The sequence below is a fragment of the Rhinatrema bivittatum genome, chromosome 4 (assembly GCF_901001135.1).
Source record: "Rhinatrema bivittatum chromosome 4, aRhiBiv1.1, whole genome shotgun sequence".
Lineage (NCBI taxonomy): Eukaryota > Metazoa > Chordata > Amphibia > Gymnophiona > Rhinatrematidae > Rhinatrema > Rhinatrema bivittatum.
This window is the reverse complement of record NC_042618.1, coordinates 210865635-210883277: the sequence shown is the minus strand read 5'-3', so window position 1 is coordinate 210883277 and position 17643 is coordinate 210865635. Positions and strand designations below refer to the sequence as shown.

General features: G+C 44.8%; 1 protein-coding gene across 3 annotated transcripts in view; it reads right to left on the bottom strand.

Moving 5' to 3' along the window:
- Positions 1-17643, bottom strand: part of LOC115090486 (sodium-coupled neutral amino acid transporter 3-like) — a 328123-nt gene that overhangs the window by 118874 nt on the left and 191606 nt on the right. For all 3 annotated transcript variants that reach the window (XM_029599646.1, XM_029599647.1, XM_029599648.1), the window contains one exon: positions 12684-12757. In XM_029599646.1, the coding sequence (XP_029455506.1) occupies positions 12684-12757 (74 nt within the window). The remainder of the gene's footprint in view (positions 1-12683; positions 12758-17643) is intronic.

Genomic DNA, 17643 nt, shown 5'->3' with positions numbered 1-17643 from the left:
CAAAGGTTTCTTGGCTTCGTCAATTTCTATAGGAATTTAATTCCCCACTATTCATGCATAGTAGCACCCCTAATAGCATTAACCAAGAAGGGGGCCAATTCTAAACTGTGGCCGGAGGAAGCCATCCACACTTTCCACGAATTGAAAGAGGCATTCCTACAAGAGCCATGTATTCACCACCCCGATCCGGCTCGTCCATTCATCGTGGAGGTAGACGCCTCGGACCTCACTGTAGAAGCGGTACTCAGCCAATGCTCCCTTCAAGGGACTCTCCTGCCCTGCTCTTTCTTCTCCAGCAAGTTTTCCTCCACGGAGAAGAACTATGGAATTGGAGACAAGGAGCTGTTAGCCATTAAGATGGTCTTTGAAGAATGGAGACAATGGCTTGAGGGGGCACAACAACATGTGATGGTATATACCGCCCATAAGCACCTTGAGTTCCTCAGTAGGACTCAACGGCTAAATCCACGCCAGGCCCGGTGGTCGCTCTTCTTCAGTCGATTCAGCTTCATGCTATGCTACCACCCTGCGGATAAAAATACACAGGCGGATGCACTTTCCAGGCTATACGAGGCTGAAGATGTACCGGAAACTATCCACTACATCCTGGATCCTGCCAAGATCCAACTAGCAGCTACTGACATGATACCACAGGGGAAGACGATGGTTTCCCTTTGTCAATGACCTAAAGTACTGGCATGGGTGCACGACTCCCTTACTGCTGGGCACCCGGGCAGAGCCCGAACCCTGAACCTACTATCCCAATATTATTGGTGGCCTCAGATGTCTCAAGATGTAAGATCCTATGTGGATTCCTGCCCGATGTGCGCACAGCAAAAGCCATTGTCTGGTCGGCCTTGGGGGTTACTCCACAACCTCTCCAGGCTCCTCAGGAGCCCTGGATGCACGACTCTATGGATTTTGTGGTCGATCTACCCACCTCCTCTGGTAATCTCATGATCAGGGTTGTGATCGACAGATTTTCCAAGATGGTGCACTTTATTCCCTTACCAAAGTTACTTTCAGCCCCAGAATTGGCACGACTCTTTACAACAGACATATTCCGATTGCATAGTCTTCACTCACATATCCTTCTCATATCATTTCCAGGACCCACTGATCTAATGTGATTTCTACTCACCTCTGATAAAAGAGGGAGAGGCATCCCCCTATCTCCTGTTCCCTTGGGTGGGTTGGCAAACCTTCATTGGGAGGCTCGGGGAGGTGCCACTACCTGAGCCTGCACCTTTTCTGGATTGTCTGGGCCATATGCTGAAATGTTTATGCCCCCTATTACATTTATATGACTTTAGAACTATTTTACAATCTTTAATTTTCAGTGGCCTTGATTATTCTAATGCCCTACTATTTGGTTTACACAACATTGCGATTCGCTCATTACAAAAAGTTCAGAATGCAGCAGCTCATATTCTAACTGGTAAATCCCAGAGAGACCATATTTCCCCTGTCTTATACACATTGTATTAGTTACCTATCGAATACAGAATAAAATAGAAAATCCTTACAATGATTCACAATCTTATATATAATGACTCATCGACTTGGCTAAGTTCCCAACTTCGCATATATATATGTCAAACAGAAGCTTACACTCTGCACATAAAAATCTGCTACAAGTACAAGTACCCACATTAAAATTCCCCGTTTAGACATCACAAGAAGACATGCCTTCTCGGTCGTCAGTCATCAACTTTGGAATTCTATCCCCGAAAACATGAGACATCTCGCTAACTTGAAAGAATTCAAAAAGAACTTAAAACTTTTCTTTTCAAGTATGCTTTTGATCCATGTTCCATCATTTAAACAGTCCTTCCTACCCAGACTGACTCCCCTTCATTCGTCCCCTCACCCCTTACTCCTTCTATTTTTTTCCTCCCTAGATCTTGTCGATATTTGTTTTATTCTATTTTCAATGTCAATTAAATTATTTTTAAATTTATTTAGATTATGTTTTATGGCTTATTATGTATGTTTTAATTTATGTAAACTGTTTTGACTACGACTATGTATAAAAATGGTATATAAATAATTTCAAATAAATAAATAAAAGGACTGAGACCTACTGAAAGATCGAGCCCTCTGAAAGGTCGCGCCTCTATAGGGTCGAAAACACTTGGATCCACAAGCACGACCTGTTATGTTAGAGGAGCACTGCATCTGCTTCTTATCCTCTGGCAAACGAGGAACCGGAGATTCGCCCTACTTTCTGGCTAGTTCCTCCAACTCACTCCCAAATAAAAGCGAGCCATTAAAGGGCAATCTGGTGAGGTTAGCCTTGGAGGTTGCATCAGCTTACCAATTTCTCAACCATAACTAATGCCTGGCCGCTACTATAGAAGCCTATAGGCTGAGGTGCGAACCAAATCACAGCTTACATCTGCCAAGAAGGCAGCGGCTGGTTCCATAACTGCCCTGGAGCTTACCCCAGAGTCATCAACCTCCCCCAGGAACAACAAGATGCGATCTGTAAGATCATTGCCACTGCTTCAAATGCTTTCTTAAAGATAGACTCAATCTTTTTGTCATGAGCATCCTTCAAGGCCGCTCCTCCTTCCATGGGAATAGTGGTCCACTTGGAGACTGCACACGCAAGTGCATCTACCTTCGGAAAATGTAAGCGCTCTCTTATCACTGGATCCAGAGGGTACAGGCCTTCCAAAGCCTGACTCCCTTTGAAATTAGCATCTGGGGTGTCCCACTCAAGATCAGTCAATTCTTGAATAGCCTCCATCACAGGGAAAAAACAAGAGGCTTTATGCAAGGAAACCAAAATGGAATTTCTCTTCAGCTGAGACCCGGAATCTGCTCCATGAACCTTGGGAGATCAGAACTGGCAGTTCATCTCTATGAAAGAACCATAGCATAGCATGTTGGAATTTCACCAACCTCAAGAGAGTCAGGATCGGCACCATCATCCGTGCCATCTGGATCTCTATCAGGAAGTCCCACTGCCTCTCTAGGAGTACTCCGGCGCTTAACAGAAGATCCATGCAAGGTTCCTACTTGTTCCTCTGCTCTGGTAGCATTGGACAGGGTTGAACACTGCACCTGAAGAAAAGATTGCAACCCCTGGAAAGAAGTATCTAAATTAGGAGGCACACGTACTGAGCTACTATCCCCTGATGAGGAACTAGTTAGGGGAGGTGCACATTCAGGCGCCCCACCTGAGTCATCTTTACCCAGACCTACATCCGGCTGGGAAGAACCAGGTTTAGTGAAATCAGAGGAAGATAATTCTCCCTGAGCCTTCAAACAGCCCTGGCACAAGTTAGCGGACATTCCTGGCTGAGATACCCTATTATGACAGGCAGTGGAAAGAAAAAAGGCGCTTAGGCTTCTTAGGTATAGGAACCATTATGGTCGGCAATGCACTGAGTGGCTACCAGAGATGTGCGTCTAGCTGTTTTTTTGGGGGTTTTTAAAAAAAAAAAAAAATATATATATATATATATATATATATATATATATATATTTGCACTGAAGACAAAATACTTCAGTGCAACTATCTCTGTAGATGACATAGCGTATATACCTCCCTCTGTACTCCAGGAACATTAATAGATCCCTCTCCCTCCCCTTATCACTTTCTCCTCCTAGCCTTTCCTCTACCCCCCCCCCCCCCTGTTTTTCACCTTTTTGTCCTTAACCCACTTGTATATATTGTACATAGAAGTTTGATTATAATTTTATAGTTAACCTGGTCTTTCCAGACAATATTCTGAATCTTCACTCTTATCTCTCATATCTCCTTGTTATCCTACTCCTGTATTAAAGTTTTGTATCCCATATTTAACTTGGTTCCTTGTAAAGGCAATGCCTAACTGACAGTTTCCTGTCAGAGTTCAAGTTTTGTGTAAACCGATACGATGTGCAAACGGATGTCGGTATATAAAAAAATGCAAAATAAATTTTAAAAAAAAAAAATATATATATATATACATACACACACTTCCAACTTAGGCACCCAAAAATTAGGGGTCCAACCCTTAGGCGACTCACACCTAGACTCCTGACTAGGTGTCCAAGGCTTAGGTGTCCCAATGATAAGTGCCCAAAAAACTTAAGCACACAGTACAATTTGTGTGCACAGGTAAGTGTGTGGCCACTACGGCACCATATAACTTGGACGCATGGGGTAGATTTTCAAAGGGGTACGCGCGTAAGATATGCGCGTACCCCCCGAAAACCTACCCCAAACCCCCCCTGCGCGCGCCGAGCCTAAGTCCCGGGGCTTGCATGGAGGGGTGTGTCGGGGGGCATGTCGGGGGTGTGCCAGGAGTGACACGGCGTTTCGGGGGCGTGTCACGAGTGACACGGCGTTTCAGGGGCGGCGCCGCGGGCGTGGTTTCTGCCCGGGCCATTCCGGGGGCGTGGCCGCGGCCTCCGGATCAGCCCCCGGACCGGAACATGGAGCGCAGCAGCCGGCCCGGCGCGTGCAAAGTTACGCCTGCTTCCAGCAGGCGTAACTTTGCCGACAAAGGTGGGGGGGGGGAAGGAAAGTTCCCGAAATCGGAGCGGCCTCGGAGGGAACGTAGGCAGGCTGTGCGGCTCTGCGCGCGCAGGCTGCCGATTTTGGGCAGCCTTGCGCGCGCCGACCCCGGATTTTAATGGCTACGCGCGTATCTATTAAAATCCTGCATACTCTTGTTCGCGCCTGGTGCGCAGATTTATAAAATCTGCCCCAGTGGCTATAAGGCCTAACTGTGCAGCCAAAAACTGGGAGCACATCCTGGGCGCACATCTAGACCCCCACCGAACCGGCATTCCTATAGAGGGCAGCCTGAGAAAGCGTGCGAAATGCCATTGTGGCCTACCACGTGGTGCACAGTGAAAAAGCCTCGGAGCAGGGTCTAACCTAAGGAGGCTGCTCAACCTGCCAGGCTGCCCACGTTCCTCGACCTCCCATGGAGTGAGATGAACTTTAGAACGGTGCATCGAGCACGGAGGAAGGAGGAAGCCCTACGCAGCAAAAGTCTCCTTCTAAATTTCTGTATATTAAATATATATATATATTTTAAACTTACTAGAGCTCAGCCTTACCTGGCTGAGTACAGAGACAGTTTCCGGCTGAAGGGGGAGAAGGCATGTGCGGTCATTGCTGTGCTCAACTTCCTGCACCCGTTGCCTTTCAGCTGCTTAAGCAGCTAAGTCCACATTGGCTGAAAACCAGCTACCAGACCAAGCCACTCATCTGAGGGCCCACGGGATTCATCTCAGGAATTCTCAACTGGGGGAGGGACCATTTGGTATAACCGCAGGAGAGCAGGGTGAATTTATTTCCTTAATTTTTCTTTCTCAAAATGAAGCAATCCCCAGTAGAGAGATGCACGTCCACCATCTGCTGGAGACAGAGAATACTGGCAGGCTGATGTCACCGCAGGGGTATATGTACTATGACGTCAGTTTGCTCTGTCTCCATCTGCTGGTAGAGGTGCATAAGCCACTTGTTCTGGATTCATCTGATTGGACGCTAAGAAAGTAATTATTTATCAAAAGACTCACAAAAGCAAAGGAGCTAAGAGAAATGAAGCCAGGATCATCTGTCGCTGTCTCTCTCACATACACATACACAGACACACACACATTTATAGAGGACAACTGTCAAAGGATTTTACCCAGATAACTAAGTAGTAGAATTCACTCTTTCTAAACCTCCTTCTAAAAGTCACCAGAATCCTTCAAGCTGAAAGATCCAAAATTAATACAAAACGTCTCTCTCACGGGCAAGAAGGGTGGACAAAAAAACTTGCTCCTACATAAACTCTCCAGACACAAAAGTACTCATAAAACTATTTAACCACTGGGTGTGGGTCAGAATACATGGATTTCTCACATCCCAACCTAATTCAGCAAATATTTTGAACCAATACTGGGTGAGGCTAAGGGAACTACACAAAATAGAAATTCAAACTTCATCTTCTAACCAAAAATACTACACTAAACTTGATAATATGCAAGCAGGAAAATACTATCGCAGCAGCCTCTAGTATGGTACACTGCTTGGTTCTAACACTAGGCCAAAATTCTAGTGGACATCCTGTCAGACCTCTACATGTAGATTTGAAAAACTAAAACAAGGACTAGAAAGAGGAAGGCATGTCCTACCTATATTAGAAGATATCTTTTCACAATTGTCAGGAGCCAAAGCGTTTTCTCTGCTAGATGCTACTGTTGGGTTTAGCAAGTGCCCCTACAAACAGTGCCAAACTGACAACATTCATTATACAATGCGCTCAGTACAATATTTGCACTTCCTGTTTGACATCTCAAGCACTCCAGAGATTTTTCACAGAAAAACATCTGAAATCCTGCATGGCCTGAATGGAGTGTCCATCTATATGGATGATGTGCTGGTGTATGGTGTAACCCCCATTTGTGGGGTTCATCAAATTTAGGGGGGTCATAAAGTTCCACAGGCAGCTCTTTTATATCCCGGACCCTCTCTTCCTCTCAAGAGTCCTGGGGGCACCGGGATAAATCTGGTGGGGGTGGAGGGTTCTATCTCCTGAACCTCTGGTGCAGTCATGGATACAGTCATCAAAAGTCACACTCACCCACTATTCCTGGATACTGGTCAGTAGTATGTACAAATAGGATGTCTTCCACTTAGGATGCAGCTGGCAATAAACCACGGAATCAGAGGATGGAGTTCAAATAAACATTCACTTAAAAGTTTGAAAAGTAAGATCCAAACTACTATGACAAAAATAAAAAATAGCATCAGGAAAATCATAATCAAGAAAGCAAGAGTCTCTATCTATGGTACATCCCCAAGTTGATGTTCTTGCAAATGAATCAGTATCCAAGTCAAAAATACCTTCCCCTTGAAGGGAAGGTTAATCCTCAGAAACCATTAGTATCAAACAAGAGTAAGATACAAAACCCCTTGATTCAAAGAAAACTTCAAAGTAGGTAACTCCCCAAGTTTTCTGCTGTTATCTGGGCACAAAGGGGGATCTGGCGATGATTGTATCTGATGATCTTAAGATGGCCAAACAGATGGATAAAGCTATGACAAAAGCAGCTTGGCTGTATAGGGAAAGGAATAGTCAGCAGAAAAAGGGAGGTGATATTGCCCATGTATAGGTCCCTGGTAAGACCTCACTTGGAATATTGTTTACAGTTCTGGAGACCATACTGTCAAAAGGATATAAACAGGATGGAGTCAGTCCAGAGGGTGGCTACTAAAATGGTAAGTGATCTGCGTTCTAAAGCATATGGGGATAGACTTAAAGATCTAAATATGTACACCCTTGAGGAAAGGCGAGATAGTGTTGGGAAACCCGGCTGCGGACAGCCGCGACAGGGTCCCCCCTCTCTTACCCGTGGACGCGGGGGCTCCCTGCTGGCTCCTCTACGCCGGTCCGACTCACGGCGAGGCCTTCCTATGGCGCTCTCTCCAGGAGGGAGACACCGCCGAACTGTGCTGGAGACTCCGCCCCTTAGGCGCGCGTGCGTGCACAGAAGCCGGGATTTAAAGGAGCCTCGGCGGGGAAACCTTGGCCTGGCCCCCAACCTGACATCATACACAGAGGCCTAAAAATAGGTCACTTCAGACTTCCTTGCTTTGCTTTGGCAACAAGTCGTACTCTGAGTAGCTAGTTGCTGTCCCTGCGAGTTCCAGCTTCTGTGTTCCTGTCTCCATGTTCCTGATCCAGTTCCTGCTCTGTTTCTGCCTCTGCGTTCCAGTTCCTGCTCCGCTCCTGTTCCCGTTGCCCAGTCCCAGTTCCTGCTCCTACTTTGGCTTGATTCTCTGGTTCCTGACTTCAGCTTGGCTCCCGGTATTCTCTGTCTGCTGTCCATTCTGATCCTTGGCTTGTCTCCTGACTCCGCTAGTCTGCTGCCTGCCCTGACTTCCGGTCTGCTTCCTCGTTTTGCACCACTGCTGCCTGCCACGACCTCTGGACCGTCTCAATCTCCTCTGCTCTTCTGCCTGCCTCAACTCGGACTGCCCACCGGATTCCTCTTCGCCAGGAGACCTCCACCTAAGTCCTGCTGGCCCCGGTTCCCAAGGGCTCAACCTGCGGGGAACGAGGGTTGGTATAGGTGAAGGTCCTGCCAGGTCTCCTGGTCCTGTTCCACCTCCCAGCTACGAGTCCCGCTGCAGGCCTTCCTTCCGCAGATCCTCCAAGCGCTCTAGCCGGCTCAAGGGTCCACATTCTCAACAGATACGGGAGATATGATAGAGACATTTAAATATCTCAAAAGTTTCTATACTCCGAAGGCAAGCTTCTTTCAACAGAAAGTAGGCTCTAGAATGAAGGGTCAGGGGATGAGGGTGAAAGCATAATCTTAAGATATATTTCTTTACAGCGGCTGTTTCAGCATTTACCCCCGTGCTTCCAAGTCTGCATTTCACCTTCTCCTTAATTACTTAACGGTTCTTCTGCCCTTAAGGGTGTAACGCTGGCTGCTCAGAAAGCAAAGCACCACCTTCTCTTACTCAGAAGACTCAATAGTCAACTCCTGCAATGCTTTCATGCCATGACAAGGAAGGAAGAGGCAACAAATTGAAAAAAGGTGTGTTTTATTTTTGGTTTTTTTTTACTTTGAGTTGAAGATGTTTAGCGAACATCTTGTGGTGTCATTTCTTGCAGATATACAGTAGTGTGTGAGGTTGTCTATGTGATACAGAAAAAGCAAGTTTGCACTTGTAATACAGAGAATTTAGAGTATGTTGAAGTTAATTTCTGGGATTTGGTTTTATGTGTAAATCAGAATAGGTTTAGGATGTACAGAATATTCAGTAGAGTTACAATATTTTCTTGTGATGGAGTCTTGCGTGCGAACAGAAGAATACCCCTGGGTCAGTTGTGTCCTGTTCAGGGTTCATGGCCCTTTCTGTCCAGACAGTATTTGGCCTTGTCTTGCTCTACCACAGGGATTGGAATGGAATTCTCTAAGTTCCAGATTTAGTAAGGAGGTGAACAAAAATGTTATCCCAGTAAAGCTAACTTCAGTCAAATATTTAGTGGGACAAGTCTCCTGCTGAATATACTTGGGTTGTCCAGGTACCTTTAGCTGACTGCCTGCAATATTGTTTTAAAAAAAAAAGCTGCCAAACAGCCCCCTTCCCTGACTCTCCTCCTGGAGTCTTTTAAAAAACTTTTATCTTTACTAGCTTTCCAAATAATTACAAGTATATACCTGAACAGGAAACAGGAGATACTGATAACTGAAATTAGCCAAAAAACACAATACAATAAAAGAGGAAGAAAAAGATCACATCAGTTTCCCAGTAGTTCACAAAACAGGAGAATCCAAAAAATAATACCATTAAGGGGATGGCATCAAGGAAAAAGGAAAAAGAACATTAACAATGAATCACAAACCTACATTTTATGCTTGTTACAACCCTAAAATCCCATAGTCTCAACTTCTAACCATGTCCCCTCCACGTCCCATCTTCTTAGAGTCCAGGAAAAAATGAAGCTGTGTATGTAACATTTTGCAGCTTAACAAAGCACCCACAAGGATCGCGCTCAACAAAAAATGCTCCAAGGAACAGAATCTCCTGGCACATTTCCAGAAATGTTTTTTTCCTACATTCTTGAAAAACTCAAATCTTCCCTCACAAACATCCCTGACTGCGAAAACAGAGCTGAAAGACAGCAAATCTTAGCCAGCCTGCTGCCCCTAAATATTTGACGCCCTAGCACAGGTAATGGATGCCTATTGCATGCCGCGTGCATGTTATAAAATCCAGGGTCAGCGCGCACAAGGGGGTGCACACATGTGCACCTTGCGCGTGCCGAGCCCGATGGCTTTCCCCGTTCCCTCCTAGGCCGCTCCGAAATCGGAGCGGCCTAGGAGGGAACTTTTTTTTTGGTCCCCCCCAACCTTTCCCTCCCTTCCCCTATCTAACCCACCCCCCCAGCCCAAATCCCACCCCCCTACCTTGTTTCGTAGAGTTACGCCACTGGCAGGCGTAACTTGCATGCGCCGACTCGCTGCTGGCGTGCCAGGCCCCAACACAGGCTGCTGTGTCGGGGCACTCGGCCAAGCCCCCGGACCGCCCCGGACCGCCGCCACGCCCACGGCCCCGCCCCCGGACCGCCCATTTTTCGAAGCCCCGGGACATATGCGCGTGGCGGGGCTTGCGCACGCCACCGAATCTATGCAAAATAGGCTCGGCGCGCGCAGGGGTAGGTTTTCAGGGGTTATGCGTGTATCTTACGCGCGTAACTCTTTGAAAATCTACCCCATAATATGGAGTCTTTATCTTGGGCAAAAACAAAGGACACCAACAGTGACGCCCTTTTGATTTCCTCCTCTCCCGATTTCTCACACAGAGCAGTCAGGTCAAAGTATCAACAGACAGCTCCCCACCAAATTGTGTACCTTTTTGCTCCACCTTTTTTTGCACCAGGCAAATACATTTTATTCAAAGGAGGAACAGCATTTTCTGAAATCTTAAGAACTTCTCCCAAATACTTCTTGAACAAATGTAGTAGGAAAACTGTGAGCATTTTAGAAAAATTGCCCAGCCTCAGATTAATAGGTCTTGTAAAGCTTTCCAAGTTTTCAAGCTTCCTGTTGGTAACTAGCTTGTCCTGGATTAAGGAAGTCTGAATTGCTGCCAATTGATTAATTTCACCAGAAATACGACCCAATTCCTGGGCTTGACCTGAGCCTGGGTCCATGCCTCAGCTTTAGAGGACATGACTTGATGAAGGCAGGCTAGTGCAGACCAGATAGCCTCTAGGGTCACTATCTCAGGCTTAAGAACATAGGAACATAAGAAATTGCCATGCTGGGTCAGACCAAGGGTCCATCAAGCCCAGCATCCTGTTTCCAACAGAGGCCAAACCAGGCCACAAGAACCTGGCAATTACCCAAACACTAAGAAGATCCCATGCTCCTGATGCAATTAATAGCAGTGGCTATTCCCTAAGTATAATTGATTAATAGCCATTAATGGACTTCTCCTCCAAGAACTTATCCAAACCTTTTTTGAACCCAGCTACACTAACTGCACTAACCACATCCTCTGGCAACAAATTCCAGAGCTTAATTGTGCGTTGAGTGAAAAAGAACTTTCTCCGATTAGTCTTAAATGTGCTACTTGCTAATTCATGGAATGCCCCCTAGTCCTTCTATTATCCGAAAGTGTAAATAACCGATTCACATCTACTCGTTCAAGACCTCGTATGATCTTAAAGACCTCTATCATATCCCCCTCTGCCGTCTCTTCTCCAAGCTGAACAGCCTGACCAACGTAGGCACAGGAGAGAGCACATTCATAGGAGAAATAGAAGGTGGTCTCCAATCCATGCCCCCCTACCAATGGAAATTCTTCCCTGCTGCTCAACTCCAGTGTTTACAAGACAATTCCTAATCCAGCCAGCTCTGCATTCCCCTGTGGGTCCCACGGTGCTTAAGGATCTCACCTGCTGCAACATTTCCTCCTCTGCCAGAGCCAAAAAGCTCAGCCCCGCGGTTCTCGTAATGTCTCTCCAGTAAACGCAAGAGGCGCTGCACTCTCAGAGTTCACAGTTGCATCACTCTACAGAGGCTGATGAGGGGATGCTCAGAGGTCTGAACTCAGAGAGACATCAGTCCAGGGGCTGGAAACTGAACCCTCTGGCTCATAGCCTATGAATGTGCTCTCTCTTGTGCCTACCTTGGTCAAGCCTGAGACAGTGACCCTAGAGGCTATCTGGTCTGCACTAGCCTTCCTTCATCAAGTCATATGCTCTACTGGGCCTCAGAGAAATGGCAGATTGCATAAAACCAGCGATTGCCAACTGAGGACCCAGGAGTGAGTTTGAAGACATCGGGAAAATAATTTTTTTCTGATGCTTCTTCACCATTTCAACAAAAAAATTCAACAAAACTAAAAGACAAAATACATGCAGGACATTGAAGACTGGTTTCACTGTGGCTCCTTCATGCAGCCATCTTGGATCCTTCCCAACTCCAGTGCCTTAAATATATAGCAGCTGAGAATGGATGCCCCTTCCCTGCTCGCTCCCATGTCTTAAAAAAACAGCAGATGAGTGAGGCTGATTCCATCCCCCCCTCCCCTAAAGTTAACACTTCACCTGTTTGGTGCTTGGCCCTTCAGCTATCAGAGAATGGCCAAGCAGGTGAAGGAAATAAATGAATACATAAGCGCTGGTTGCTGTCTGAGGTCCTGCACTTATGGATTAAGGGAGGAGGATGAGTTAAAAGACTTTACTCCTCCTGCTCTAGTACAGGGAACCTTTTAGGAGTTCAGGGTGGGGGATATTCTAAACTATTAGAGGAGGGGGCATGGGATCAGCCCCTGCTCATCTGCTATTTTTATAAGACAAGCGTAGTGGGGCAATGAGGGAGGCTCTCATGGTTGTTGTTTTTTTTAATATCGGGAGTGGATTGGAAAGCTCCAATGCTTGGCAACTAAATTTTTTTAAAAATGTTATCCAGCTAACTTTAGGCCTGTTATTTTTTCCAACCCAAATTAACTAGATAAATTTACCTGGCTAGCACTGCTAGACAGGTAAATATAAACAGCACCCCTGAGATGCACTCAGCATGCCCCTTTTTTTATCCAGCTAGAACATAAATGTTCAGCAGGAGGGGATATTTAAGTTTGTCTGAATAAATTCCAAGTTTAGCCAGAAAAACCCCTTTTGAATAGGGACCTCTATATGTATTTATGTTATTTTGGAGGTACTTACCCACAATTCCTGAGGATTTCAGCAGCAAATGGATGGAATAACTAGATAGCAAGGCAACACCACTCAGTAGGAAACTAGGAGAAAAAGGACAGAGAAATAATGCCATCAATACCTTGAAGTACATGATAGACTCAGGAACTTGCCATTTCTCCCTCAGTATCTTTTAGGCTATGTCTCACCCAGCACACCTTCAACCCTCAAGGTCTCTTCCAACACACCTTTACCCTTTCATTCTCAGCCCAACACACTTTAAACCCCCTGGGAGTAATATGCAATAAGCCAGTGAGTGGAGAAGTTATCTGGCTATAGTTAACCAGATAACTTGTCCCGTATATTCAGCGGGATAAATGTCCCGCTGAATACGCTCACCTAAAGTTATCCAGCTATATAAAGCTGGATAACAAAAAAAAACCCCTAAGGGGTTCTTTTCAGCCGCTGAGTGGCTTGGCTAGTTAGCTGGATAAACATATTTTTCTCTATAACATCACCCCAAATCTGCCTCTTCCTTTCTGAACACATTACCAGAACTCTTACCCACTCTCTCATCACCTCCCACTTAGTATTTTGTAACCTGCTTTTCACATGTCTCCCAGTGAACCACCTCTCTCTACTACAATCTATCCAACATTCAGCTGCTCAGCTTATCTTTTGTCATTCTTAAAAACAAATAGATAGACAAGGCTTAATGGAGATGAGTGAACATGATTTTAGCAAAGTGAAATCTTGCCTGATCAATCTTTTAGATTTTTTTTGAAGGTTTAAATAAACATATAGATAAAATGAGCCGGTTGATATGGTGTATTTGAATTTTTTCAGAAGACATTTGACAAAGTCCCCCATGAGAAACTCCTCGGGAAATGACAAAGTCATTGGAAAGGAGGCAGTGTCCGACTGTGGATTTGGAACTAGTTAAAAGACAGGAACCAGAGCCTAGGACTAAATGGTCAGTTTTCCAAATGGAAGAAGGTCATTAGTGTAGTACCATAGGGATCATTTCTGGGACCTGTGCTATGTATGTAATATATTCATAAATCATCTGGAAAAGTTAGATGACCACATTTGCAGTTGACACAAAATTCTTCAACGATATTAAAACAGGCAGCAGTGGATTGAAAGGGACTGCAGAAGGACCTAGGAAACTGGGCATCAGAATAGCAGATGAAATTTAATGTGGAAAAGTGCAAAGTGATGCTCAGAGGGAAAAATAATCCCAACTACAGGTACATGATGCTGGGTTCTGCATTGGAAGTCACCACCCAGGTAAAGGACCTTGGTATTCCTGTGGACAATACATTGAATTTCTCAACTCAGTGTGTGGTGGCGCCCAAAAAAGCAAACAATGTTAAGAATGATCTGAAAAGGAATGGAGAATAAAATGGAAAACATCATATTGCCTCTGTATTGATCAATAATGCGTCTGCACTTCAAATATTGTATACAGTTTTGGTTGTCCCATCTCAGAAAAAAGAAATAGCAGAACTAGAAAAGATGCAGAAGAGGGTGAAAAAAATTATAAAAGGGATGCAATGGATCCCCTATGACAGGGGTAGCCAACTCCAGTCCTCGAGAGAGCCACAAACAGGCCATGTTTTCAGGATACCCACAATGAATATGCATGAGATAGATTTGCAAACAGTGGAGGCAGTGCATGCAAATCTATCTCATGCATATTCATTGTGAATACCCTGAAAACCTGGATTGTTTGCGGCTCTCGAGGACCAGAGTTGGCCACCCCTGCCCTAAGAGGCTACGCAGTTTTGGTCTCTTCAGCTTGGAAAAGATACAGTTGAGAAGGTTTATGATACAAGTTTATAAAATCAAGAGTGAGGTGGAACTGGTAAATAAAGGTCAGTTATTTACTTTTTCAAATGCTACTAAAACAAGGGGGGGGGGGGGACACTCCATGAAACTAAAAATCAGAAGACTTAAAACAAATTGTTGAAAGTGATTTTTCACGCAGGACTCAAACTGTGGAATTTGTTGCCAGAGGACATGGTCAAGGTGATAAGCATAGCAGAGTTAAAAAGAGGTTTGGACAAGCTCCTGGAGGAAATGTTCATAACAATTATTAGCCAGGGTGTGACTCAGATTTTCTCCTCTTGTTTCATTTTTTTTTTTAGTTATCGGAAAATAGCAGCATGCACTATTTGCAAATGATGTGCTCTGTTTCTAAATAGTGTGCACTATTTGCAAACAGCAAATTCTTTTCTGAAACCAAAAACAAAATGAAAAAAAAAAAACATTAAAAAAAACAAAAAAGTAGTCAAACAAAATGACATAAAATGTTTGCTTTACGCAGCCCTGATTTTAATCCATGAACTTTGAACCAGTTTTCAGAGGGACAGTACGCACGTACTTTCGCTTTGAAACTTGCTGCGGGTACACGCAGTACCTGCGGACGTGGGTAAAGTTGGCAATGAATGAATTTCTGTTTTCTCCTCCAGCCTACGCCTGCCCTCACAAATGCCTTTTCTCAAGGTGGCTGAAAGATCGCGTCATGGTTTTCAGTCAGGTGATTTACATGGATAAATCACAACGGGGCAATTTTCTGTTTGTCCAAGAGCTGGCAGGCCTCTGGATAACTTTATAGCCACAGGCCTGCAAGCTCATTTTCACAGGGAACGCTCCTTGGAGTTTCCCTTTGAAAAATATCTTGCCCAGTGGTCCAGAATTTACAAGTGCAAACTGCCACCAGGATGTAGGCTCGGAGCATTAGAAATGAACTCTCTGCATGTATTTTGCCGGGACAGCCTTGGCACCACCCCAGCACCAATCCCTTTTCCCTGCGGGGAAAAGGATGCACACTGTGGTCAGCAGGCTTACTTTTCCCAGCATGGAGAGGGAGAATATTCTGAAGGCTCGTTTTCATGAGTAAACCCTCGTTTATCCATGGATAAACATTCAGAAAACTGCCCCCCCCCCCCCCCCTAAGTGTACCTAGCAGCGTGAGGTCCATTATACCGGTACAGGTTAGGAGTGGAGAAGAGTCTGCCAGTTCAGGCTTAGCTGGGCTGGAGGATCAGGTCCTTTAAGTAGTTTGGCTGAGCCTGTGACTCCACAGACTGCCCTGATGTAAAAAGTACAAAGTCCAATTGATCTGCCACTGCGATCAGAAAGAGAAATATTTTCCCCTCACATGACCAGGAGCGGTGTCTGAACATGCAGCTCTAGCCCGTGGAACTGCAGCTCTGGTCATTCCTTGCTTCATGCAAAGGAACTGCAAAAATCATTTCTCCATGGAATGCCAGCTACCTTTTTGGAAACTTCTCAGATAAAGTGAAAGGATGGAGCTCTGGGCTTGTGAGAACTGGCACTGAGAGCAGATTGATCCCCTGTTATATAAAGCATGTGCAATAAGCATTATGGGATACATTTGCAATAAGGCACTTAACTGCAAAGGTTTGCGTGAGTGCACTTGAAAGCCTGCATAGGACAAGACAATTTTCAAAACTGCATACACAGAATTCAAAAAAACATGTTGTCATGAAGGTAAATTTGTGTGTACATTTAGGCAAAGTAAAACAGGCATGTAAAGTTAGGTGCATTAGCAACATGCCATCTACATAACTAGCTATTAAAAAGGAAAGGTATATGTTTACATCTAATATATACATCCTCAGACCACAGCTTTTTTTCTGGGGAAAAGCTGTGTGTGATGTGATAGTACACATGTAGTTTTAGATGGATCAAAATTCACTGACTGCATACAGCTGACTTATGCAGGTTAATTATATTTTTATCTGCGTAACATGCAATTAAGGGGTCAGGTCAGCATGCACACTTTGCTCGTTCAGCATGCACAAATCATAGCATACTACGCACTAACAATTTAGAGGTTGATATTATTCAGTGCCACTTAGCTGGATAGGAAAGAGCTGGCTAAATGATGATAGCTAAATATCTGGCCGCATTTAGTGGCTGCCACTTATCTAGGTAAATACTTACCCAGCTAAGTGGTGGGCTGGAAATGGGTATTTCGAGGAGGACTTACGTATCCAATTAACTTAGCCAGATAAGTGCCGATATCCAGACTTAAAACGATTAACTTAACCGAATAAGTTAGACCTGCTCAATAGCAGGTCTAAAGTTAGCCAGATAAGACCTATCCGGCTAAGTAGCATAGTTGTGCTGCTGAATATCCCTTGAAAGTTAGCCGGATAAGCCTTATCTGGCTAACTTACATAAATATTGATCTTTCACTATCTACACCTTAGTATGAATGCTAAACTGGCCCCCACATTAGCAAATGCTGGCCAAAGTTAGCCCTTGCCTGCATTTAAATGAAGCAACAGTAGATGCAAATTAGACTTTAGCAGGCATGCACAAAATATTATGATATTCTCTTCCAAGCAGTATTTGGCATGTGCTTGCTATAACCTAAAATTTTAACACCTGTCTGTTCCCTTCCCCATATTAACTGTTGGAAAATAAAGGGGGTCAGCTGGGATGGGAGGGTGTTGTTTCATCACCAAGGCGTGACTGCCCCCAACAAGCCAGCCCAACCCTCTGATCCTGTAACAACCACCTCACCCTGAAGCAGCCCAACCCATCCCAAGGCAGCCTTGACCCTCTGGATGCTGCCTTTTCACCTTTGGCTAGTTAGCGTGGAATTTTGAGCGGTAGCTGGTGTGTCTGCTCTATCCTTTTGGGTTAATGTGCACACTGCTATGTGGATCCGCTACTGAGGCAAACTTTTGTATGTATAGAATAAAAGTTAGTGCCTTGCCCATTAATTGGCATTTTAGCGTGGTCTTTATTTATTTTGTGAGTCTGTCCACGTTTTAGTGCAACCTTTAGTGCATAGGCTCCTAAATCTTTGAAAATTTACCTCTAACTGCACTGTTGCATATTTCTTATACTTTGACTCCTTCCCTCACCACATGGGAGAATAAACATTTAGTTATTGCATGGTTCTAGCAGCTATACTGAGTAAACTGGGTTGAAGTGTGAAGTTTTGGAA